The following is a 27748-nucleotide window of genomic DNA, read 5'->3' as shown; positions in this document are numbered from 1 at the left end:
ACCGTTGGGATCATGAGCAGTTTGTTTGATTGTAGAATTTTTATTTTGAATTAGTTCAAGCGAAGAACAGTTGATAGGAAGAACTCTTGAAAGGGAGCATTTAATAATATCATACTTTTGTGAGGGATGGTGGGCAATAGTGTGATGGTAAGCTGAGAAGGAAGGTTGCGATAGACAGATGTTCATAAGGAACCATCTGATTCTCTTCTTATAAGGACATGTATGAATGATATAATCCCATTTGATTCTAATTCCACAGAGAATTTGGCTCCCTGATGATTTTCAATCTTTTTATTTCTAATAGTCGAAAATGATTAGAAAATAGAAATGTATTATTGTTGTTCATTTTTCACGAAAATTTTCACCCCCCCCCCACACACACACACAGTACGACTCGTTTTTAAGGACTCCCTGTCACCACTGAAATAAAAAAGTCATAGTCTTCGCCGATGATGCGTTGATAATGATTCGGGGACGCGATGGCTTGCAGTTAGAAGTAACGGCCAACGAAGAACTCTTTAAAATTGCAGAGTGGGCACGCGAGAAAAAAGTGACCTTCAATAGCACCAAGTCTAAAGTGCTCCACATCTCACGAAAAAAAGCAAAACAACCTGTAATAGTCTTCCTAAACAGAGAAGTTCTCGAGGTAGACAGTGAGCTAAAATACCTAGGAGTACCTATAGACAAAAAAATTCACCTTCAATAAGCACATCTCATATGTTGCCGAGAACAGCTTACAAATAGTAAATCTCCTAGCTAAGTCGGCAAGGATTAAGTGGGGATTAGGCCAACGAGCGCTGAAAATGGTATATACCGGTGCTATACTACCACTGATATCTTATGCTGCACCTGTCAGGAAACATACACTAAAATCAAAGATACACCGACAAAAACTAAACAGGGTTCAACACCTTTTAGCCATACACATAATCCAAGGATACAGAATAATATCTTTCGAGGCAGCTTGCGTTTTTGCAGCAGAAACACCGATCTCCCTGAAAATACAAGAATTATCTCTTATATATGAAGCCACTTCCGGAAGATATCTCGAAAGTTACAAAATCGATCCAAATTGCTACGAACGTCCGCTTCACTACAGTAAGTGACTTCGTCCAGCAAAGAAAACAAATATTATGGAGAAGGAAAGCTCTGAAAGTGACGAATTCCTAATATACACTGACGGAAGCAAAACCGAAAGAAACGTCGGTTGTTCGTTCACTGCTTACAACAGACAGTCCATAACAAGAAGAACGCTGTTCTAGACTGCATCCTCTCTGTTCCAACAACCAAGCAGAACAACTTGCTATAGTTCAGTCACTCACATATCTCCAGGAATTAGAACTCAACACCTCTCAGTAAAAGACAACAACAATCTACAGCGATAGTAGAAGCACTATGAACGGCATAAAAAACCACAACAACCATATTGCATTGATAGAACAGACAAGAAATCTGGTTCGAAATCTCATTCTAGAGGGATTGGAAATCAATTTCATCTGGGTGGGTGAAAGCGCATAGTGGAATAGCAGGAAACGAGGGAGCGATTTAGTTGGCTAAAGAAGCAGATAGAAACGAACGGCTAGAAACAAGTTACCAGAAATTCTCGAAATCTGCACTAAAAACACTTACAGAAGAGAAAAGCCTAGACATGTGGGAAGAAGACTAGAAAACATCATAAAACTGATCAATAACAAAAGAATTCTTTCCTAGCATCAGAAACAGACTTCGGCTGAAAAGACACGCCATTTCTCCTGGTTTAACCACGCTACTAACGGAACACGGAAAACTAAGACACTACCTTCACAGATTCCATATCCTGGAATCACCATCGTGCATTTGCAGTCCACACCTTCAACAGACTGTTGACCACATACTTTACGACTGTCAGCTATTGGACTCCATCCGGATGCCCCTAATACAACATGTCATCACTTCCGGAGACAAGTGGCCAGTGTCAAGACAGAGACTTATCGAACTGTATTACATAGAATTAACTAAATTTGCTAATAAAATCAATTTCCAGTTCCTGTGATCTAACATAAATACTGTTCTTAGGTGAATTATACTGTATAGTGTTAATATATGTATATATGAAAATCTAAATATAAATATGAAAATTAATACAAAAATACAAAGACAAAATATTATTCAGTACTTGTAAGCTACATGTAATATAAGCATTGTATGTAATGGAGCATGCACGAATAAATTACCTTCTGGTAGGGTTACCATTGGGAAGAAAACGAAACACACACACACACACACACACACACACACACACACACACACACACACACACACACACACACACACACACACACACACACACACACACACACACACACACACACACACACACACACACACACACACACACACACACACACACACACACACACACGATCGCCAATGCTGAGGATTGAGGATTGAATTTTAATCCAAAACAGAATATAATTATACAATTTCATTTCACCATAATTCAGCACTAATATCATAAGTCCGATGAGTCATCCCAAGTTGGTCTAATATGAAACAAATGCTGGAATACATAAAAATAATATTAAATTCAAATTAAATTTAAAAAAATAGCATGCGGGACGATTTTAAATGTCAGACTGGTGTCACTCAAAGGAATGGTCTCGCTCTCCCTCTCTCTCTCTCTCTTGCTCCTTTTTCTTTTCCCCAATGGAGGTCAGGTGCATGACCTCCTCGTTCGGTACTGATGCTGTTGGAAGATCTAAGAGTCTGTGCAGAAGATTTCAATTTGAGATACGGAAATATCGCCAATGCGCAATTTTTTTTCTACTTATGGTGCAGATAATTGACATTTTAAATAATCCGTCTTAATTAAATGTATAATACGATTTCAAGGAAAGGAAAGATAGATACTGAGAAAACCACCAACACAGTATGTATCTTGCCTTTCCTTTAAATCCTATTAACATACGAACCACTCACAACTGACTCAGACAACTCATTCCATTCATTCACCACTCTCCATGCAAAAAATGTACTTTTGACGCAGTCTTGCTAACCACACTCTTATCCAACTTTCAGGTATGACCCCCTTCTTCCGTTCCCTTTACCTAAACACTAAAACATTTCCCCTGGATCAGTTCTATAAAATCCTTGACGTAACTTAAATTTTTCTATCATATCGCCGCCCTCTCTTCCCCCATCAACCAACTTTTCCACCCCCAACCCCCCCAATCGCTCCTCATAAGGAGTATTCCACAGACCATCCCACTCATCATTTAGTCACTCTCCTGTGGATCCTCTCCACCACTTTTTCATTCGAAAGAAACCCAGGTAACCAATTTCCAATCCATTCCTATTTGTTGCAGTTCGCGTAACAGAGTTCCATCTTGTCAAATGCCTTTCGAAATTCCAGCAGTATCATTGTGTAGCCATTCCCTTTATCCAACACAGCTGTCACGCTATTATAGAAAGTTAGTAGATGACTAATACATGTCAGACACTCCACAGGGCTATGCTGCCCCTCACAGAATACCATATTGCTATCCATTTATTCCTTTCTTCTCCTTTTGAATAACTTTAGACTTTTAACCACAGACTTAGATTCCTTTATGCAAAGAAATTACTTTGCTCACTCCTTTTGGGACTTGACCAGAGCTGAGACTTAAACAGCCTAGTGAAAGATATCGCCAGTTCCCATACACATTCTATTAAAACGCCAGCCGATATCCCATCCAATCCCACAGCTGTATTTGCATTCAGATTCTGCAACGCCTTAAGTACTTCCTGTTCATCAACCTTTGTTCTCACATCAGTTAATTCTGACATAACAATAATTTGACTTAAATAATATACCCTTGTAAAATGGCCACTCGGTAGCTCAACAATTTCGTCTGCCTCTGTTACTTCTCTATCCTTTGAATTTATCCTTCCATAGTGATTCTTCTTCCTACTTTCCGCATAATAAAAAAAAACTCTTTGGGAGTTCCTTTCGCCCTCTTGGCTGTTATCTCATAATTTTGCATCCTTTACCATACTGGTGGCCTATCTTGCCTGAGCCTTGTACTATTCATGAGTTAGCTGGTCAATTTTTTTCCTTATATACCCTTCACAATATTTTCATGTGTTTCTTCTTTTTTTGCAACTCTTGCTTAATAATACTACTTATCCATATAACTCCTACCTGATTTACCCTGATACTCGTTAACTACCCCCGTGCACTGTGAACATACTTCCGTCGCAGATTTTTATGCCATGGTAATGCTTCAAGCTGCCTTCTAAGTGTATCATAATCACGTATCTTTTTATTAGTTTTACACATATACCCCCCCCCTTCTTAAGTGGAATTTCCACATGCTTTTCTACCCCTAAGTTAGGATCCCGTTATCACTTTCCCTAATTGGAGAGAATGTAGCCACCTTAACGATGAACAGGTCTTCCGATCTTATACCCAGATCCAGCTATGTTACTGTGAATCCCCTCGATTGCATTATATCTGCTCCAATAGTTATCTCTCGGTAAGTGTATAAATTCCATTTCCTTCCTGCCATGTTTTCTTTCCTCCATCCAATCTATGTCTCCGAAGATGAAGTGCTCCAATAATAATTACTCGATTGCATTCATTGTACTAATTTGCTGATGCATGTCTTCCAGATCATCCCTGGCACCCTGGCCTATAGCGGCAACCAATTTTATATTTTGTCCTATTGGTCTCAAGCTCACATCGGATTGACTCAAAATAATTGCCACCTGCCCAGATGTCTCCTGCTTTTTTCGTCTGCAATTTATCTGCTAATATCACCAGTATCCCACCCCCTCTCCTATCTACTCCATCCTCTCTGATAATACTAAATAAATCACATTCTATCCCTGTGGCTACATGATCTGCTGTTAGCTAAAACTCACTAATCCCTATAACGTTTGGCGATGTTGCAGGAACCATTTCCATCAACTCTTCCCTTATATTCCTTATGCTTCTAGCATTTAAATTGAAGCATCCCCTTAGGCCTCCACAACCACTTTATATTCTAAATCGATTGTCCCATTCAATAATGTTCTGCTGGAGAGACTAGGTTCCGCATTTTGTGTTCATTCACACAACAATTCACTTCATGGTGTCCTTTCACACAGACACTCGCTTGTATCTACCCTAATTTCTTCAATTTTCCTGACTTTACGCATCCCAACTCTCAGCGAATAACCATCACTTTATAAAAATCTTTGCGTCAATCAAAGGCCATTGTCCAGAAACTCTATAAAATTTCTCTCATCATTCCTTCTGCACGACTTTTGTATGGATTCATTAGCTATCATCAACACCCTTCTCAGTTCCCTTCTATCATAGCGCGGCAGCTGACGTACAAACTTCCAATAACTCTTGCACATCTTTCCTCATGCACTGCTGCTAAGATCATTGGTCCCAGCCAAACCAATCTATTATTTCACCTCCCCTTTCTGCATTCTCACAGCATTGAAAATTGTCTTAATTTTCGCCTCAGTGAAACAAGATTTTGTAGCCCTTTCGTGTACTTCCCCTTCATATTAAAGAGAGTAATATGGAAACTTAATAATAATATGAATGACATTCATATGAATATAATTTATATCATTCAAACGTGTATAGCTCTGTGGAAATGGCGTTTACTACATGGCGCTAGGCTGTCCGAAGAAAGTCGTACAAGTTCGATTGTAGTCGTTGAGAAGAACTTTTTCTAAACCCTTCACTGCATGGGTATGCTTCCATAAAATCAAGAAATTCGACCGTGGTACCCACACTATTTTAAACAATAATGTACTGTGTTATGGCGCTAGAGGGTTCTAGATGGCTACACTTGTCTGCCCTCTCTTCATCGGATGACATTTAAAAGTAGTGATATTCTTGGACAAAATTTCTCTTATTAGCCAACCTCTCAGGCTCCAAATGTTAAATAGCGCTAGAACGGTATTGCCTACTCCTTATGCGAATAAAAGGCCAAAGCAGATTATTATTATTATTATTATTATTAGAATTCCATGGATAATATTTGGATTGTTACAATACGATTAATATGCAATTCAAGAATTATTTCTTTCTTTAGATTGATTGCCAAGGAAACAAACAACAGACATTTATTTAGTCCCAATATTGGAATGTTCTTTTTACGTTCAAGAACTTTTTTCTCTACGTTATTTTTACATCTGGAGAAAGGACTCGAAGCTTATTGTCTACCATCATTTAGTGGCTCTAATACTGATGACGTGATCGGTTACAGCATGGGTAAGAATTTATTGTTTTCATAGGTAACTTCGAAATTTCTAACGTGATTCTGAGTACTAATAAAATTAAGGGAAGCAGTTTTGTTAATGAGAGATCAAGAAATTATTCACTGGCAGGAAAATGAGAACTTTAAATTAAATCTCTCTCTCTGAGACAGTGCATAATATTCTTGCATTTATTAAGTTTATTAATAGACCTCTCGCATGCTATCAGTTTTTCATTGTATTTACTTTTCAGGTATGTGCATGTGGGAGTTTTAGTCTGTCTAGTTCACCACGTGAGCGATATAATCCTAGAATTTATCGAGACAAACAAATACCTCATGCATAAAGGAACCAAATGGATTTCTGTTCACAAGTACTTCATTCATCTCGGCCTCTCTGGGATCTTCTTTGTCTGGTAAATACAACAAATTTTCACCATTCCAATCATCATGCTCTAGTTGAATTTGCATAAAAAAATGAATTAACATTGACCTAAACACCTCAAATACCGAAACATTATAATCTTGAAACAACGTAAACTCACTTTGATGTCTGCGTAAGTCGTAATAAATATTTTCGCTTAAATAGTAGAAGTAAAAATGTCAAAACACTTTTGTCAGGAAATCTTTGAAAGAAAAGGTTAAAATGAAAAGGCTGGTCGATTGGTAAATCGACTCTGCTACTAATGGCTCAAGCAAGAAGTTAAGCAAGTTTGAGCGCATTTAGTAGTTGGAAGAGATCAATCGTTCGATGCTGTTGCCACACTCTCCCTCGATGAGTCTTTGGACTCCCTGGAGGTGTCACATAATAATAATAATAATAATAATAATAATAATAATAATAATAATAATAACAACAATAATAATGATTCAGCCAAAATGTTGCCAAAAAATAAGGACAGACTTGTTTTTTATTAATCCATTTTCAAATTATTCATTTTCAAGTTCTGGACGAGGATGTATATACTGTATATCCATTACGGATTATGTTTCCTCTGGCTGCATGGGAAAAATGCTTTGCAGTATCCTTTGGCGTTACTGCGCAGTTCTTGCTAATATTCCTTTTTTGTACAAATTGTTACTGGAGTATGGTAAGAAAATTGTTATACTTTATTAGATATTAAATAATTTGTGCATTTGTTTATTCCTATGATGATTGTTAATATCTTAAAATGGTAAATGAATACCCTTGCTCGGTGTTAGATTATCACTCATTTATTGGACCGCCCGGAATTCGTTCGAAAAGTTCCATGCTTGGTGTCCACAGTTGCGTTTCCAGTTATCGATTCCATAGTCCACCCACTCGCAGTACTTAATGTAAAATAAATTTACAATCACTTACGATTTTAAGATTAACTTTATTTATTTAATAAGAGCCTGGGTAGCTCATTGGAAGTAGTGTTTGCACACTCCTCAGCACTAAACCTCCCGAAGATAGACTTGAGTTCAAGTCTATTTGCCGACTAGGGGAAGTTCCCGAGTTAGTCGATATCTGGAACTGGAAAACGGTTTTCTTCTCCCGTAAACGAAAGAAAATCGACCGTGGAACTCATGCTATTTCAGACATTAAAATAACATTGTGTTAAGATTAGGAACCACGAGATGGCGGCAGTTGTTGAGCCATCTCTTCACTGCAGGCTGCTTATATTAGTGATAGCATTGGGCCGGCTATCTCTGAATAGCTACCAGTGGAGATTGAACTCCCAGTCAGTCTCCTAAAGTTAGATAGGACTGAAACGGCCACGCCTACTTCATATACGGAAATAAAAGACGTTTGCTGATTTTCTATTTATTTATTTATTATTTATTAGGTGATTCTTCTGCCAATCCTATGGGACGGATGGGTTAGAGAAGAAAATCAGTCCATCTAGCTCTTCACCAGCTTTGCTAACCTTTGGTCTCACATTCAGTTCAAGCGACAGTATGTGACGAACCTCAAGCGACACTTGAGGTTCGTCACACATCACTGAATTCTAACAATATAAAGTTCCTTTTCTAGCCAGTGAGCTTCAGCCAGCCTTTACAATTGTGCGTATTCCTTGGGAATATTAAGTTACAACCAATTTTTTATGTCGATGTTATTGACCCGTTCATAAAGAAGAACCGTAGGGTAGAATTTGTATTCAAGTAGCTAAATGGAAAAAGATAGAATATCAGTTGTAAAATAAATGTTGTATTTGTATGATTAAATGTACATAAATTTCTAAATATATAGTTTTAAATGGTTAGTAATTCATTATTCCACTAATCAGACTTCAATCGCACCTCTCACTCCCTGAATGATAACAAGAGCAAGCGTGAATTTCAAGACTAGCATTCGCCCCTATGTAAAAGTTACCCGAATTTCTCTCTCTCTCTCTCTCTCTCTCTCTCTCTCACACACACACACACACACACACACACACACACACACACACACACACACACACATAGATAAACCTATAAAAATCCCCTCTCAAACATTAAAAGGAAACAAACAAACACGCCAAATCCAACTTTCCCCCCTACCCCTTCCAAAAAAAGTTAAACCATGCTCAAGCAGTGGTAGTCTATGGACGGGTATTCTTAGTTCCTGCGTTTACAAATTAATTGGCTCCTAGTAACCGTTCGTAAATTGGGAATTCGTAAAGCTGGAGTTTATTTGCCTTAGAAATATGCTAAAAGCGAGTGCTACAAAATGAATACTAAATGATAAGAAAATACTTTACTGGCCAAGCATTTACATATTTAAAAAATAACATAAGAAAAATTTTAAATTAGAAAAGATTCTTTGAAAAAAAATCAGCTTCTTTCTTTATCACCGGGTGAATCAGCAGCCGTCGAGGTAGTGGGAGACATGCAGTCATCCCTCGACTTACGTCCGTTCCAATTACGTTCTTTCGAAGATACGTCCGTGATCCCATAAAGGAATCAATAACATTTTGGACTATACTTTCGAACAAGACGCAAGCGAGCGAAAAGTAAAAAGGTTTTTATTTAGCAACAGTGCACCATGCGCCGTGGCAACAGCGCATTCACTAGCAACCTCCCTCAGAACTTGGCTTCAACACATACTGTTTTGTGTCAAACACAAAACTCATCGATTTTGTGTTTAGGAAATAGTTTATTTGTGTATTTATCATTAAATATTTCGCGATGTTTTGTGCAACATGGCCGCACTATATGCCCCAAAAAAAATCTAGTGAAGAATCACAGAAAAATAAGCGAGTAAATATATTCCAGTATTGTCGTGGTCTCCTTTCAGATCCTTGACTATTGGTTTTTTAATCCTGCTAATAAAACCAATAGTCAAGGATCTGAAAGGAGACCACAACAATACTCGAATATACTTGTCCGAATACTTAACGCCATATTATCAGAAACTATTCTACCAAGCAAGGAAAGTAAAAATAGAAACAAATTACCAGTTAATATGGATAAGAGACAGCAAAATATTCCTTAGAAAGACACAAGACGCAAAACCAATCGAGATAAAATCCGTAGAAGACCTCAACAGTCTGCCACATTGACAGAATGTTGACAACTCATAAAGAAGGAACAGCACACCAATCAACATGAATGCAGACCATCAAGAAGTCATAATCACCCGGAACATGATAAATGCCACATTCTGAAATCAATAACGGAATGGAAACAAGTGACAATCCCCAAAAAAGGACTATCTATTCTCCACATCAACATCAGAAGCATTCAAAAATACTGGCTGACCTTGCAAGCTTATCTGAAGTAAGATATAGACGACATAGACATTTTAATACTGGCTGAAATATCTAAGACAAACTAAGAGGCAACCATCTACCAAATACCAAACTTCCAACAACACAAACACTGCAGACAAACAAAACGACGCGGTGGTATAATAATATTTACCGAACATAAACTAGATGTAACAGAAATAAATTATAAATTAGAATACGCAGAAAACATATGAATCGAAATTAAAAACATCAAACAAGAAAACTCCCTGATATTAAACGCAATATACAGACCACCCAACTTAAGCACCGCAAAATTTCTAGATAAACTTAACAGATTGCTTTTAGCCAAGGAAGTAGGCGCCTCACAATACTTGATAATAATAGGAGATATGAATATAAACATTAAGAACATAAATAGCAACACAGAACAATACCTAGACCTATTATCGGCATATAACATAACCCCATCCATACAGTCGTATACACGAGAAGAGATAGTCGGAAACACAACAACCTCAACCTGCATTGATCATATAAATATAAGGGCCCTCCAAACAGCCATACAGCAGCCGTCATGACATGCAAACTGGCAGACCATTATTTCACAGCATTTCAGTTACACACTGAACCAGAACCCACAAACTCACTGAGACTAAAAAACAGTATTATAGCATTCTAAACGAAACAATAGTAAACTAAGAAATCAGAAAAACAGACTGGATGCAGATAGCATCTTTAGACGCTGCTGAAGCTGTATGTAATATAAACTGCATTTAACAAAATATGTAACAAAGCATTAACAAAAATAAAACAAAATACGCCCCCAAACGAAAAAAATCCATGGATAACAGACAACATATTAACAGACATACAAAGAAACGATACCCTATGGAAACAACTTAAGAAGTCGCCAAACAATATCGCTTTAAAAGCTGAATACAAAAGAAAACGGAAACTCCTAACAACACAGATTAGAACGGCCAAAAGAAACTATTATAGCAACAAATTAAGAACACAGAATTACAAAAAGGAAACCTAGCATACTGCATAAAGAAATGCTGGACAATACACAGAACTGCTGCCTCAAATCCCTGAAGCAGTTGGCAAACTACTTTAATCGGCACTTTGTGAACTCTGTCCAAAATCTACAAGAAACAACCCTTCCTCACACAAACGAACATTCTCCACTAGGTCCACGAGCAACTCAGTCGATGTGATTCCCCACAGTAACAAAAGAACTATCACTAGCAATTCAACAAACTAATCCTAACAAAGGACCGGGGATAGACTTATCAGACCAAAATACATCAAGAAACACTCAACCAACCTATGTCCAGTTATACTAAAACTGCTAAAATCATCGAAACAGGACACATACCTGAAACACTAAAGACGGCATTAATTATACCAATACACAAACATGGAAAAAGAAACATTATAAGTAATGACAGACCCATTGCGCGTTATCTGTAATCATCCAAATGATGGAGCGCATCGTGCATCAGAAACTCTCCAGATACGTTGAAAAATTTCAAATCATACCTACAACACAATATGGTTTTCAGAAACATAAAGAAACAGCAACACTCCTGGAAGATTTCACAGACCTTATAAACACTGAATTGGATAAAAACAGAATTGTATTAGTCGTTTTATTGACCTAACAATAGCATTCGACACATTAATACATAAAATGTTTTGTTAATGAAACTAACACATATCGGAATCGGAGGTCGTCTACTCCAGTGGTTTAAAGCATACATGAAAAACAGGAAGCACATCACACGTACAGGATCAGCGTACAGCAAAGAGGTACCGGCAACCTGTGGAGTACCGCAAAGAACTGTCTTGTCTCCCATTCTATTTAACATATACACACACTACATAAGCCATCTTCCCCGTAAAATTAAAATCTTCCAGTACGCAGATCACACGACCATAGTATCCATTCACAGCAACGCTAATATCGCTTAACCAAATATGCAACACGACATCTTACTATGCGACATTCATCCTCCTATACACAAAGCGCTGATCCTAAAACCACAACCATTACACAAGTATAAACAAACCAGTCTATGTGGTTCCCCACAGTAACAAAAGAAGAACTATCCCTGGCGATTCAACAAATTAACCCTAACAAAGGACTGGGGATAGACGGAATCAGACCAAAAGACATCACGAAACACTCAACCAAGCTACTTCCAGTTATACAAAAACTGTTAAATAAAATCTTCGAAACGGGACACATACCTGAAACACTGAAGACTGCACTAATCACACCCATACACAAACAGGGAAAAAGAAACATTATAAGTAATTACAGACCCATCGCCACATTGTCTGTAATTAACCAAACCATGGAGTGCATCGTGAATCACAAACTCTCCACAAATGTTGAAAATTTTCAAATTATACCCAAAACACAATATGGCCTTCAAAAAAATAAAGGAACGGCAACACTCCTGGAAAATTTCACAGACCTAATAAACGCTGCATTAGATAAAAACAATAACATTAGCGGTATTCATTGAACTAACAAAACCATTTGACACACTAACACACAACAACCTTGTTAACGAAATTAACACATATCGGAATTGGAGGTCGTCTACTCCAGTGGTTTAATTTCATGTATGCTTTAAAGCATACATGAAAAACAGAAAGCACACCACACGTAATCTGTGGAGTACTGCAAGGAGCTGTCCTATCTTCCATTCTATTTAACATATACAAACGCGACATAAGCCACCTTTCCTTAAAAAATAAATCTTGCAGTACGCAGATTTGTGTAAGCGATGTAAGCAAACATCGCTTACACAAATATGCAACACGACATCAATCAAATCACTAACTGGTTAACGAAAACGGCATATATATATATATATATATATATATATATATATATATATATATATATATATATATATATATATATATATATATATATATATAAACCCTGGAAAAACAAAGCTAATGATATTCAAAAACCTGCCCATAAAATCTAAACATCTCACTATCCGAAATTCATCCTGCTATACACTAATCTGTAAAGCATTATGTGAAAACATTTTAAGATATGTAATCACATCATACGCATTGTGCGCAGACTACAGACTTAACAGGCTACAATGGTTGCAAGATAAAATGGTAAAACTGATATTCTTGGAACAACCCACTCTCATGCAGGAAGCACGGACACAACACAAAATATTTAAGGTGAAACACTTATGCTACTACACATTCATGCTAAAATATTACTACACTATAGAGTAACCTGTTGTTCTGGTTACTCTATAGTAACCAGAACAACATATCACAAATAAAACAAACTGCCGTTCGACGACAGAAACCTAGGGACATACAGACAGCTGAAACTGGCAATTTATAAATATTACAGCAAGAATGAAAATTTGAGTAATTCTTGTTTCTCTCTCTCTGTCTCTCTCTCTCTCTCTCTCTCTCTCTCACACACACACACACACACACACACACACACACACACACACACACACACACACACACACACACACACACACACACACACACACACACACACACACACACACACACACACACACACACACACACACACACACACACACACACACACAGCCTATGACAAACTTCCTCCTCTCAAAAACCATTAAGCTGTACTAGCAGTTGAAGTCTTCTAAGCACGTACCACAAACAGTAAAATCAACACCTGACTTGCGACCAGTATAGAAACATAACCATGAAACCACCGCCATCTATCATCTATTATCTTCCTCAGATAAGCTCTGCTAAGCTTTGAGGAAGAAATCAGAAATGCCTCCCAAAGAAAGAATATGTAATATTCTTTGTTGTAAATATGCAATCAGAATGTACAATCATAATTTCAATATTATTAATAATAAAAAAAATAAAAAAAGGCTTGAATTAAAAAAAATTATTATTTAAAAATATTATTAACTTACAAGTATCTGTCATTCATAGTTGTAATGTGTTGTAAATATTACATATATATACACACACGTGTATTTATAATTACTACTGTATCTATGTATGCAATTTATCTCAGACATAAAAAATATATTAATATACTGCATATATATATTATTTTAATTACGAATAAATACTTCTTCACAAATTCCAGAATTAACTTACATTTCATTATATATATTAATTAATTTATTTATTTTTAATTTATTTATTTTTAATTTATTTATTTAATTATTTTTAAGTATTTATTTATTTATTATTAATATTTTAAAATCTTGTTAAAATTAATATTACTAGAACCTCAATACAATTAGCCCATGACACTCTGTCATATACGTGCTGTTCACGGATGTCATTCTGTTGAATATATCGATTTCTGTTCTTGTTGTTAATTTTGAGCATCATATGGAAGAAGTCCTTGGCTTTCACCCCAAACTCATCACGTGACATTGTTCTCTGCGAAATATTCAATTCTTGCGTCATCATTTTCTGCAACTGAATAAACAGTTGCTTGTTGCAATACCATTTATATCATTTGACTATCCATTCAGCTTTACTCGTATAACTACTTATTATACAGATTATGATGAATTTGATATTTAAGATCGTTTATACTGAAAAAGCGGGTTTTTCTTCCGGAAACTCAAGAAGATCGACTGTAGCAAAGCATGAGCATGAGCCAGCTATCTCTGATTGGCTACCGGTGGAGATGAAACTGTCCTCGCAGTCTCCAAAGGCTAGATAGGGTAAAAAGACTTCGCCTACTCCCTATAAGGGAAATAAAGGTATTATTATTATTATTATTATTATTATTATTATTATTATTATTATTATTATTATTATTATGTAAACGTCACTTACGCAGCGTATATGAAAAATGCTTGGTCACGTGCGTCACCAGGTGTTCTAGACAACTATTTAAAAATGCTGCTGGTCACTAATTGTCAGTAATGATCACAATGGGAAAAACAATGGAATTTGTTGAGTTCGATAAAGGCCTTATTGTGGATTCCCATCTGTCTGGAGCCACGATTTTGTAAACAGCAGAGCTGACTGATTTCTCGAAAGAAAAGAAAAAGAATTATCTCGGGTGTTTAATCAGTGGAAAAACAAACCACTTTGCTTTTCTAAGAGGCATAACTGTGGTAGTACTATGACAGTCCGTCAGGAACGAGATCCCCATCTTAGATATTATTATTTTTATTGTTATTATTACTTCATCCCCACTTTTAAAGTAACGATTGTAGATCTTGGCACAGTGGGAAATAAAATGGAGAATTGAAAAAGAATATTTTATTACCCATGAGCCACGTAATTAAAGAAAACCGAAAAACATCTGATTAATTCAACGTTCTTTATTCATTTATGATTGAAACAAACACAGTTTATGGTTTAAAGTAGTCAATTTTGAATTCGTTTCAAACATTAACTCAGAATTAAAAAAAAAAAGATTGAAATATCGGGTGAGAATACTTGGAATCGCACTTCTTTTCTCATTTTTCTCCATTCACAGTTTCGCTAGAAAAACAAACACGAAAACATTAATGGCATGTTCAGAAAACTATTATTACTTACTCACTATACTCAATTTGTAAGTTATCATATCAAGTAGGTTATAATTATTGCTGATCTGTTTGAACTGCAAGTCAGCGACAGTAAAGTGAAGATCTTGGAGATATCTTCCTGCCATGTTTCAGATCCCCTTGATGCAAGGAGAACAAAAGATGAATGATGCGACTTACTAGAACATTTCCTCCTCAGATGTGTTCATTCTGGACGACCAGATATTCTCGATGTGATGAGTATTTCAAACAGGATGAGGTAATATGCCAAACAGCAAATGCACTTCAAGATCGGCGCAAGATGATTAAGCGAGAATACTTTGGTGGAGTGGTCGATACAGTGACACACCAGAAAATCAGATGGAACCGCGGAAAAACGTCATGCTTGTCAGGAGTAGAATATGCGTCAAGAGTTTCAAGTACCCTTGATGTAGACCATCCACTGTACCCACCGTATTAGGAAATCTCACATGTCGAATAAATCTGGTTGGTGACTATGATCATGCGATACTCACTTGGGAAGTGATTACGTTTATGAATGCTCCATTCAGAAAAGGTTACATGCTGAACTACAAAGCAGAATATTATGACCAATTGAAGAATATACTGAGTTCATCTGAATGGAACATTCCGCTGAACTCGGTTGCATAAATCGTTTTCTACATGGGAAGAACATGACAGGGCATGGAAAACATTTAAACAGTACTTAAATGATGCGATATCAGAATGTGTCTCAACAGTTAAAAGAATAAGTAGTGTCGGATTCAATAGGATGTGCAATCTTGTTAAGCAAGAGATTCGTAAGAAAAGGATGATGTGGATTATGAAAATTATAAGCAGCAGGCTAGAATATTCACATTTACTGTATAGAAAGCAAAGTCTGAGTATGAAAAGAAACTGATTCTGCATGCTAAAGACAACCCACAAAAATTCTATCAATATGCTGCAAGTAAATTCTTTCGTATTGAAAGAATAACGCTGCTAAATGCAGAACACATGAGAGTTACAGATGCAGAAGAGATTGTTCAGATAAGAAGTGCCTCTTCTGTTAAAACCCATTAAGCTGGTGTACGCAACATTGAGCTCACTGTTACCTTCTCAATATATGAAGAAACGCGAGTGTGTAAAGCCGAGGTTTTAGAGCTGTTGCACAAACTGAATAAGAATTCAACAACAGGGACTAATGAGATATCATCAGTGTGCTAAAAGAGTGTTCAGCTGATCTGATTATTCCTTGCACCAGGGTGTTTAATATGAGTCTCAGAACACGGAATATTCCGCAGGAATGGAAGAAATGTATGATAATGGTTAGAGCTCGCATTTAGAAATGGGTTGACAGAGAATCTCATCTCTACTTTGCAATGAGTAACATGGGTTTAATAAGGGAAGGTCATGTTTTAACATCTTGCTGACATTCTATAACTATGTTAGTATTAAACTAGACAAGGGGAATGGATACATCATCATACTTTGGGACTTTGATAAGGCTTTTGACAGAATATTGCATGGTAGATTGTTGCATAAATTGGAGAATATGGATTTGGGTTATAGAATATTAGCGTGAACGTTCTATGGCTGACTGACAGATATCAAAAAGTGGTATACGGGGTATATGAGTCTGCGAGGTTTAAGGTAAAACGTACTGTACCACAAGGATCAGTGCATAGTTAAATGTTATTCAATCTGTACATGAATCATATTGGGAAGGACTTGACAAGCAACATACAAAAATTTGCTGATGGTGCAAAGATAGGTAGAGTAATCAGGAATGCTGCTGATATGCAGTCTTTGCAGAATGATTTGGATAGGCTGTAATTGTGGGCATAGGAAAATGGGTGTCAGTCTAATGTCAGGAAATGCAAAGTGAAGCACTTCAGCGTGATTAGATATCCAGTCATATTATATTGGTGGGAGTAGGCTTGAAGAAACTGACGGAGCTAGGATTCTTGCAGTGTTAGTAGATAGGTAGTTGAAATTCAGGGGCCATGTAGCAAAGACTGCAAATACAACTCAAAAGATAATTCCAGTACCGACATGTAAAGATTAGGAAGTCATTTTGCCTCTTTACGTGGCCTTGATAAGACCCTCACGTGGACTACTGTGCGGAGGTGTAGACCCCCTGGCTTCAGTTTTGATTCTGATATATTGAAGAGAGAGAGAGAGAGTGTAAATGCGAGTATTAAAAATGATATCAGGATTGTGGAATATTGATTATGAATACAGATTAAGAATTTGTAGACTGCAGACACTAGCAAACAGGAGAAAGAGGGCTGATATGATTGAGACTTACAAACTTCTGAATGGGTCATTTAGGATTTAAATTGATGGGATTTTTCATTTAATGGTGGGTGGGGAAAGGAAAATAGGGTATCCTTGGAAGCTGTAAATGAATGCTGCTAATTAGGGATGAGAGCTAGATTTTTCTCTCAAAAGGTGGCGCGTTATTGGAATGGATTGCCTTTGGATGTTGTGAGTGCAAGCAGTGTGAATGAATTCAAGAAGAGGTATGATATCTTGTGCGTGTAGTATGTAGCGTCCTTCGATGAGTTCCTGACTCCCTGGATGTGTATCTTAATAATATTAATAATAATAGTAATAATTTGTTTTATTGATTTGTTAAAATATTTACACATACAATAAACATCTTGAGTGACATTGCAACTTATAGTTTTACAGAATTCAGCACAAAGTGCTACATTTTCTACATTGGATTTCAATTAAATTTTTTAAAAATACTTTTTGCTTCTGTTTTATGTATTTACAACACATGCTCTCCTAATATTTACAATAAAGATTATACAGAATTTTTGAATATAGAATATACATAATAATAATAATAATAATAATTTATTTTTTTTTATGTGTCAGATAAATTGCATACATAGATGCTGGAATAATTATATATATATATATATATAATATTTATAACACATTACAATTGTGAATAACAGATACTTGCAAGTTAATAATTTCTTCATCGAAGCTTAGAAGAGCTTATCTGAGGAAGATAATAGATGATAGATAATGGTGGTTTCATGGCTATGTTCCTATACTGGTCGCAAGCCAGGTGTTGATTTTACTGTTTGTTGGTACGTGTTTGAAACACTTCGACTGCTAATACAGTTTAACTTCTTTTTTTTGTGCAGATAGAGTTGCATTTAGACAAGGCATGTTTGTTTCTTTGTGTTCTTGTAGTGATGGTTTTTTGAGAGGGGATTTGTCATAGGTTTGTGTGTGCGTGCGTGAGTGTGGGGGAGAGAGAAACAGGAATTGCTCTAATTTCATTCTCGCTATAATATTGATATAACGTCTGTTTCAGCTCTCTGTATGTTTCTAGGTTTCTGTTGTCGAACGGCAGTTTTATCATGTCAGGTACATAGAAGTTTCGGGTGACTTTGCCGTAGTGATTGTTGTATTTATATGTTATGTAGTTTGTTGACTGTGGTCTTGTTATTTGATATGTTGTTCTGGTTACTCTATATGTTGGGCTGTAATAATGTTTTAACATGACTGTGTAGTGGCATAACTGTTTCACCTTAAATATTTTGTGCTGTGTCAGTACTTCCTGCATAAGAGTGGGTTGTTCCCAGAATATCAGTTTTATCATTTTATCTTGCAACCTTTGTAGTCTCTTAAGTCTGTAGTCTCCGCAGAATGCGTATGATGTGATTGCATATCTTAAAATGTTTTCACATAATGCTTTATAGATTAGTATTTTTATGTGGTTTGGGGCAATGTCTTTTAATCTGTATAGTTTGCTTGCTATTATCCTAATCTTGGTATGTAGGTAGTTTGTATGGCTATTCCAACGTTGATCAGCATCGAAGCGAAGTCCGAAGATAGTGTGTTGTTTTCACCTGTGTGATGGTTGTGATTTTAGGTTCTGCGCTTTGCGTATTGGAGGATGAATGTTTGATAGTGAGATATTTAGTTTCTATGGGCAGGGTTTGAGGGTTTATGAATACCATTAGTTTTGTTTTTCCAAGGTTTATATATATGCCGTTTTTGGTTAACCAGTTAGTGATTTGATTGATTTCGTGTTATTTTTTTGAAAGCCATATTTGTGTAAGCGATATTTGCGTTGTTGTGAATGGATACTATGGCCGTATCGTCTGCGTACTGGAAGATTTTACTTTTTAGGGGGAGTTCGTTTATGTCGCGTGTGTATATGTTAAATAGAATTTGAGATAGGACAGCTCCTTCCGATACTCCACAGGTGACATGTACCTCTTTTCTGTATGCTGATCCTATACGTTGATGTGATTTCTGTTTTTCGTGTATGCTTTAAACCATTGGAGTAGACGAACTCCAATTCCGATAGGGGTATAATAGTTTTGTGTGTTAGTGTGTCAAATGATTTTTGATAGGACAATGAATACCACTAATGTTATTCTGTTTTTATCCAATGCAGCGTTTATTAGATCTGTGAAATCTTCCAGGAGTGTTGCTGTTCCTTTATTTTTTTGAAAGCCATATTGTGTTTTGGGTATTATTTGAAATTTTTCAACGTATGTGGAGAGTTTCTGATGCACGATGCGCTCCATGATTTGGTTAATTACAGACAGCGTGGCGATGGACCTGTAATTACTTATAATGTTTCTTTTTTTTTCCCTGTTTGTGTATGGGTGTAATTAATGCAGTCTTCAGTGTTTCAGGTATGTGTCCCGTTTCGGAGATTTTATTTAATAGTTTTTGTATAACTTGAAGTAGGTTGGTTGAGTGTTTCTTGATGTGTTTTCTTCTGATTCCGTCTATCCCCGGTCATTTGTCAGGATTAATTATTTGAATTGCCAGTGTTAGTTCTTCTTTTGTTACTGTTGGGAACCACATCGACTGAGCTGCTCGTGGACCTAGTGGAGAATGTTCATTTGTGTGAGGAAATGTTTTTCCTTGTAGTTTTTGGACAGAGTTCACGAAGTGCTGATTAAAGTTGTTTGCCAACTGTTTGAGGGATTTCTGGTGGCAGACAAAGCTGTGTTTTATTGTTTCTGAAGCAGTGGTTCTATGTATATTGTCCAAATTTCTTTAATCAGGTGCCAGGTTTCCTTTATGTCATTCTCTGTTCTTAATTTGTTGCTGTAATAGTTTCTTTTTGCCGTTCTAATCTGTGTTGTTAGGCGATTCCGTTTTCTTTTGTATTCAGCTTTTAAAGCGATATTGTTTGGCGATATCTTAAGTTGTTTCCATAAGGCATCTTTTCTTTGTATGTCTGTTAGTATGTTGTCTGTTATCCATGGATTTTGTTTCGTTTGGGGGCTTATTTTTATTTTTGTTAATGCTTTGTTATATATTTTGTTAATGCAAGTTTAAGATTATTATACCCAACTTCAGCAGAGTCTAAAGATGCTATCTGCATCCATTCTGTTTTTTGATTTCATCGTTTACTATTGTTTCGTTTAGAATGCTATAATACTGTTCTGTAGTCTCAGCGATTTTTATGGGTTCTGGTCCTGTGTGTAACTGTAATTCTGTGAAATAATGGTCTGCCTGCCAGTTTGCAAGTTATGACGATTGCTGTTCGGAGGTGCCCTTATATTTATATGATCAATGCAAAATGAGGTTGTTGTGTTTTCGACTTTCACTTCTCGTATATACGACTGTATGGATGTGGTTATGTTATATGCCGATAATAGGTCTAGGTATTGTTCTGTGTTGTTATTTATGTTCCTAATGTTTATATTAATGCCTCCTATTATTATCAAGTTTTCTGAGGTTCCTACTTCCATGGCTGAAGGCCTTCTGTTTAGTTCTTCTAGAAATTTTGTGTCGCTTGAGTTGGGTGGTCTGTATATTGCGTTTAATATCACAGAGTTGTGTTGTTTGAGGTTTTTAATTTCGATGCATATGTTTTCTGCGTATTCTAATTCATAGTTTATTTCTGTTACTTCTAGCTTATGTTTGGTAAATATTATTATACCACCGCCTCGTTTTGTTTGTCTGCAGTGTTTGTGTTGTTGGAAGTGTGGCATTTGGTAGGAGGTTGCCTCTTCGTTTGTCGTAGATACTTCAGTCAGTATTAAAATGCTATTTCGTCTATCGTCCTTCAGATAAACTTGCAGGGTCAGCCAGTATTTTTGAATGCTTCTGATGTTGATGTGGAGAATAGATAGTCCGTTTTTTGGGGATTGTCACTTGTTTCCATTCTGTTATTGGTTTCAGAATGTGGCAATTATCATGTTCCGGGATGATTACGTTTGCTTGATGGTCTGTATTCATGTTGGTTGGTGTGCAGTTCTTTCTTTACGAGTTGTTAATATTCCTTTCAATGTGGCAGCCTGTTGAGGTCTCGTCTGCGGATTTTATTTCAATTGGTTTTGCATCTTGTGTCTTACTAAGGAATATTTTGCTGTCTCTTATCCATATAAACTGGTAATTATTTTCTGTTTTTACTTTCCTTGCTTGGTAGAATATTTTCTGATAGTACGGCTTTAGGTATACGGACAAGTATATTGGGGTGTTGTCCTGGTCTCCTTTCAGATCCTTGACTACTGGTTTTTTAATCCTGCTAGCATGTATATAATAATAATAATAATAATAATAATAATAATAATAATAATAATAATAAAATTAGGTACTTGAATTTTCATGTAAATTCATGTAACAGACAAGTGAGTTCAAACCCTAGGCTTACTGGGAGCTTGAACGCACTTCCACTCAGTGATCGCAAGTGCTATCCACTCTGATTAACCAAGTCAGTCATACACAATGAAACACCAAGTTCTAAGGTAGTAGAGAGCGCCAAACTACTCGAGTGAGATATGAAATATGTACCACTCACCTCTTAAATGATGACCTTCCTTAAAAATTACTTCGTTTTTCTTCAAATTTTAAAGGAGAATCCTCATCTTCTCTAGGATCTTGCACTCCGGTTAATGGAACAGTTACCATTGCCTTCACAAGCAACTATGAATACGAAACAATAATTTTTAAATGTTATGAAGAAATCTACTTTACAGTAAATCTCTAGAGTTAGGACAAAATGAAGGATTTTAAAATAACAGAGCCTCCGTAACTCTGTCGGTTCAGACAAAGCTGATTATTTGAAAAAAAAAAAATTGGTTGGAATTCCTTTTACGATTGAAAGTTGTTTGTATAGCACATGGGAGAAGTTATAATTCTATTGAACTTAAATATGATGGTCCATGTTTGTGGAATAAAGCAGAAATATTATCAGAACCAAATCACTTTGTGATGTTGAAATTCAGCAAGACGTCCGAATTAGTGAAATATTCCAAATCAGTTTTATGCTTTGTTAGACGGAGCATTTGCTGTACACTGTTTTCGAGTGCTCATAAGCTCAGTGTTGTAATTTCTAATTATAGAAAACTTATACAGTATATTCGTTGTTTATCAATTCAATGCTACCCAAGGGTTTTATAGCGATTTGGGGGAGCACGGTAACAATCTGCTGAGTTGTTGTGACTGTAGCATTTTTCCAAGTGCAAAATGTTGGGGTAGTAGAATTTTTCGAAGAGGAAAATGCTACACTCATCTCAAGAATATTTTTGCAAGACGATTACCATTATTTCGTAATAATTGTAATAATAAATTCAACAAACTATTATACACAAGTCTGTCACCACTGTTTATTTCGTGCAATATACACAGAGACTAATACCATCGACACTCAACGCCATCTAACGTCCATCAAATACAACATCAGTAGTTTTTTATCTTAAATTTGTGTATTCTCATGACCTGAAAACTAGTTGAATTCTCGTAGGAAAACCGGTTATAAATATTAATCTCATCCAACAAGAGTTTCAAATGGCAATGTTTAAAAAGAAACAACAAATTTCGAAGTATTAAACATAAATAATATCAGTCAATTGATTTGTTGTTGTGACCAAATTTTATGATCTCATTAAACACAACTGGAAATGGGCTACTGTTTTCACAATGCAACAGAACTAGACATTTGTGACAATAAAATACACACAAAAACTGAATTTCTACTTAAAATTAAATAAATACAATACACAGATATTTAGCCTTTAACGCTAGAGTTACTATGAGAAATTGCTTGATGTATTTGTGCAAGTTACTTACCACACTCCAGTAGCAGTTTGCGCAGAACAGAAAGTTCAACAATGCTTGAGAAACGATCGAAAATTGGATTCTTTTCATACATTTTTCGGATGACGCCAGTGGAAAAATTACTCTCAGAGGAAACAAGTAAATTCTTGTCCAGAACCTGTGCATAAAAATATGTATTCTATTTATTAAATTGCAGTTATTAATTAATTATTTAAAGTAAATTATCAATAATCTTGTCAACAACTTTTAGTCCTTGTAAACTTTGACTTAATCCTACAACGCAAAAACTTCATTGTCTAAATTACTTTTTATTGGATGAAAAGCAAATTTGGAAATAAAATATATACCGGATTGCACTGCAATCTCTCTATGGTTTTCTGATATATAAATCTGCTGAAGCCTTATATTGCCGAAAACGAGTGGGCGATTGTATTTTAACCCTTTTGAAGAGTGAACAGCAGTCAGTGACATTACCGAAAGCAAATAAAGCAATGTAGGGGTGCATTCGAGTAACAGGTTATGGAAGACAACTGGCGCCATCTCGTGAAAACTAATGTTAATGCTGTAGATTTTCGTCAGAAATGTTGGTTCTACCGTTCATTTTTTTGAGCTCCACTGATGAATTATCGATTTTTAGGAGGAAAAACTAACTTTCCTATTTATATCAATATTTGGCCAACTCGATGAAAAAATCCTGAAAATTTACCTCCATTTAACAGCTGTAATACAACTTAAAGCGATCTATCACTAACGCCATTTGCACAGAATTGCACAAGCATCCCGATTTGAGCTTAAATGGCATTATTTATTATTTCTCTAAATCACTTGCACAAACGACCGGATATAAAGCAGATTGCAAATAAATGCCCTTTGCAGACTGGGATGAAGAACAAAGTAATCTGTTGATATTGTTTCTTAAAGTGTTGTAGATTGTCGTCTTTATAAAATGCTTCCTTCGAAAGGATGTTCCGCAGAACTGAGGTAGATGGAAAAGACATCTGGTACTAACACTTTCATGGAAACGATATTTGAACTGTGAAAGAATGTTGAGTTGCTCCTTCTGTTCATTTTCTATTAGCAGACATGTTGGAGGGTATAACGAATGCCAGATCTAATGAACAGTGACCATAGAATTATCTGTAGAACACAAACGAGACAGAAACTGACCATCTATGAACCTTCGGAACCTTGAGAAATGGGTCTTCAATCAACTTAATCCATTTCTTCTGGACTACATCAAGAATTTTTATAGACGTTTTAGGTCCGCCAATGCAAATGAGCATTATTCCAAGGTTGAGCAGATTTCAGATCTGTACAGATCAAGCAGCTGGGAAGGAAAGAAGTGATGTCCTGAGCCAAACTGTATGCCAAGATTTCTGGAATCCGAAGATAATAGAAATAATGAATTGCTTATTCCATGAAAGGCTAGGTGCAAGGGAAAGTCTTAGACAAGACATCTGGTCTTTAGCATTCAGCTAAGCATTATCAAAGTGAAGAAGAAATGACTGATTTTATTTTGAGAAAAGACAAGCAGATCTGTGTTTTTTGAAGGGTTGACGATGACTAAGCTGTTATAGCTACATTGTTTGATAGTGTGAAGATTAATCTTTAGAATATTTTTGTAGAGGAACTTGAAGCTTGAGAATTTGAATATTGCAAGATTTATCGTAACAGTGTGCATTATCTGTGAGTGAGTGGATTATCATCAACACACTGAAAATAGGGTTTGAAATTAGTGAGAGCAAATCATTTATGTATATTAGAAAGAGAGTTATTGAAATAAAAGTGCCCTGAGAAATGCCTAAATTAATAAGAAAATCTGCGGAAAGGGAACCTCTATCATCACTATTGTGAACCACCTGAGAGAAAATTGGCCATCTAGTTACAAAGGAAGGAAGGTAGACCAGAAGACTGCAATCTGCGGAGATAATCAATCAAATACCTTGGAAATATCAAGCGGGATAGCACAAGTGTTTACAGACTTTTACATGCTACTTTTGTAGAGGTGGATGAAATATTTCAAAAGATCTACTGGGAATGTAGCTTTGGAAATACTCATCGTAAATCGATGAATATTCCCAAGTTGACAGCTCTTGAGATATTGAAGACATTGATTTTCCTAACCGTCTTGTACTTTTAACAAATCCGAAGTAAGAGAAATACTTCTATAGCTGGATCGTTATGACTTGTCGCTTATTGTTTTTTTAGTTTCTCGATCAACAATGGCTTTAATATAGGATGGGAATTTTTAACACTGCATTATGAAAACCTCCATTTGAACATGAATACTTTCTGTAACAAGATCTGGATCTGACAGTAGTCTTACCATGGAAAGAAGTAGTAAACATCATAGACATCTGCCGATTTAACGTTGTTGTAATGCAAACTATACGAGGTTGTAAATGGATGAGATTTTCATCTGAATATATATGGGAGTATAATTTAAAATATTTCGTTGTCTAAATGTTTACCGATAATTGTTCAACATCTGTTGATATGTTGATTCACCGGTGGTTGAATCTGATGGCAAATCATAAACTATAATTCTTTTTTACGGCTTTGACCTCTTTCAGATTATTCACATGTTATGAATGTACCAATTAAAGCAAACTTGTGTTGCACTTACCACACTGCTAAAAGTAAAGGAAAACAGATGTAAACGATACCATTGTGAACAGACATCCACTTTGTTCTTTTACTTGCCAAATATTTGTTTGCTTTTGCAAACTCTAGAACAATGTCACTGGCATCGTGGAGTAGAAGAACTAACACTCCCACATGGACATATCTGCAACAAAAAAATCATTGGATGTATTTCATTAGACAGATATATTTACTTTTAAAAGTGGAATGATGAAAATAAGTACACTAACTGTTTTCAGAAATAAACTTGATTGCAAAGATTGTTTCTAAAATTTAACTTAGCATGAAAGGTGATGATAATTTGATATTGATAAGAACTTAATTTGTTTGAACGACTAAACACATGGTTATAATCAAGTATAACTTTTAAAAAATAATAATATTTTGTCTTACAAGTAAAACATTATAAGATACATCCAATAATGTTTCATTTATAACTAAATTTTAACCAATTATATTCAGTCCTTCGTTGCTGCAGAGTGACCGCACTGTAGAAGTCTTAAACATTGTTTAAGACTTGATTCACTTTAAGGCACCAAAGGCAACTTTTAAAAATATAAATATACATCGCCATAATAATAAATTGACATTTATTGTGTTTTTCTATACAAATGGATCACTTACCCATAAACATATGCACCACACATTAATGTGAGGGCCACCAAATGATGATAAATGAGAAGCTTAGAGTCCTTTCTCCAGATGTACGAATAGCGAAGCGAATAAAGTTCGTGGATGTAGAAACCACACTCCAATACTATCACTGAGTAAGTTTGTACTGATGGATCCTTCGGCATGCAGTCTAAAGAGAAGGATTTGAAAAATTGAGCTATAACAGTAATAATTTCTTGCAATCAGATTTTGAAGTTCATAAAGGATGTTCAGAATATATAGAAGAACAAATAAAATAAACATAAAACAAAAATGAACAAAGATAGATGCTTGGATAATGGTTGGTTGTGAGCTGCTCCAGTACGTTGTTAAAATGATTTAACGGAGAAGTTCTACTTACCTTCTTGCCACAAACTGGGTTTCTTGAAGTACTCATAAATTCCTGACGTGATGATAGCACAGCAGTTAAACAGCCAAATACCAAAATAAAATTTAAATTTCCACAAGCTTTCACTTAATTTGATCTGCTCCAAATCATTGCACTGATAAATTCTTCCAATTTTCTGTAAACGAAAAAGCATGCATTAATTAAATATAGATACATTCATTTGGTAGTCATTGTTATAAACAGTATAGTTAGGAACATCTCAATTGAGATTATCCTCTGAATTTCATGAAACTCGATCTTCATAAAACAACAACAACAATTATTAGTCACTGGTTATCAATAATGTGCTTTTATTTCGCGGCAGGCCGCTCATTCTTCAGACATCAGCATGAGATCAGTGAACTAACCTTCAGCGGAAAAGTCCCTATTAAGATTCCTCTTCTCATGAGAAAAATCGAACTCACTTTTTTATTTCTATTAGTATAAAACACCGTAAGGATCGATTGAACATAAATAATATTTTAATCATGGAGTAATTGTACTCTTTCTTTCTCTCTTTCTCTCTCTCTCTCTCTCTCTCTCTGTGTATCTGTCTATTGCCTTACAGCA

The 27748-nt window shown here is 35.9% G+C and overlaps 1 protein-coding gene across 1 annotated transcript; it reads right to left on the bottom strand.

Annotated features, from left to right (window-relative positions):
• Positions 1–14437: 14437 nt before the first annotated feature.
• On the bottom strand, positions 14438–27323 carry LOC150095922 (ceramide synthase 1-like). The gene is made up of 6 exons (XM_090409470.1): positions 27152–27323; positions 26764–26941; positions 26123–26284; positions 23509–23653; positions 22238–22362; positions 14438–14665 (listed from the first exon to the last, which is right to left on the bottom strand). Exons 2-5 carry the CDS (start codon positions 26934–26936, stop codon positions 22258–22260), a joined length of 585 nt encoding a protein of 194 aa, XP_090265596.1. The 5' UTR covers positions 26937–26941; positions 27152–27323; the 3' UTR covers positions 14438–14665; positions 22238–22257.
• Positions 27324–27748: the final 425 nt, after the last annotated feature.

Source organism: Typopeltis vanoorti, chromosome 19 (assembly GCF_054136105.1).
Source record: "Typopeltis vanoorti isolate ZY-2024b chromosome 19, IOZ_Tvanoo_1.0, whole genome shotgun sequence".
NCBI lineage: Eukaryota > Metazoa > Arthropoda > Arachnida > Uropygi > Thelyphonidae > Typopeltis > Typopeltis vanoorti.
Note: the sequence above shows the minus strand (reverse complement) of the source record. Positions and strands in the feature narration are given on the sequence as shown.

What these genes read in the sequence shown, in the direction of transcription:
- LOC150095922 (XM_090409470.1), bottom strand. Translation starts at nt 26,936, where the DNA reads ATGCCGAAGGATCCATCAGTACAAACTTACTCAGTGATAGTATTGGAG. An exon ending in CCTTTACTTTTAGCAGTGTG is followed by an intron (nt 23,654 to 26,122) that starts GTAAGTGCAACA and finishes TTTTATGCACAG; the next exon opens with GTTCTGGACAAGAATTTACT. An exon ending in CAAACTGCTACTGGAGTGTG is followed by an intron (nt 22,363 to 23,508) that starts GTAAGTAACTTG and finishes TCGTATTCATAG; the next exon opens with TTGCTTGTGAAGGCAATGGT.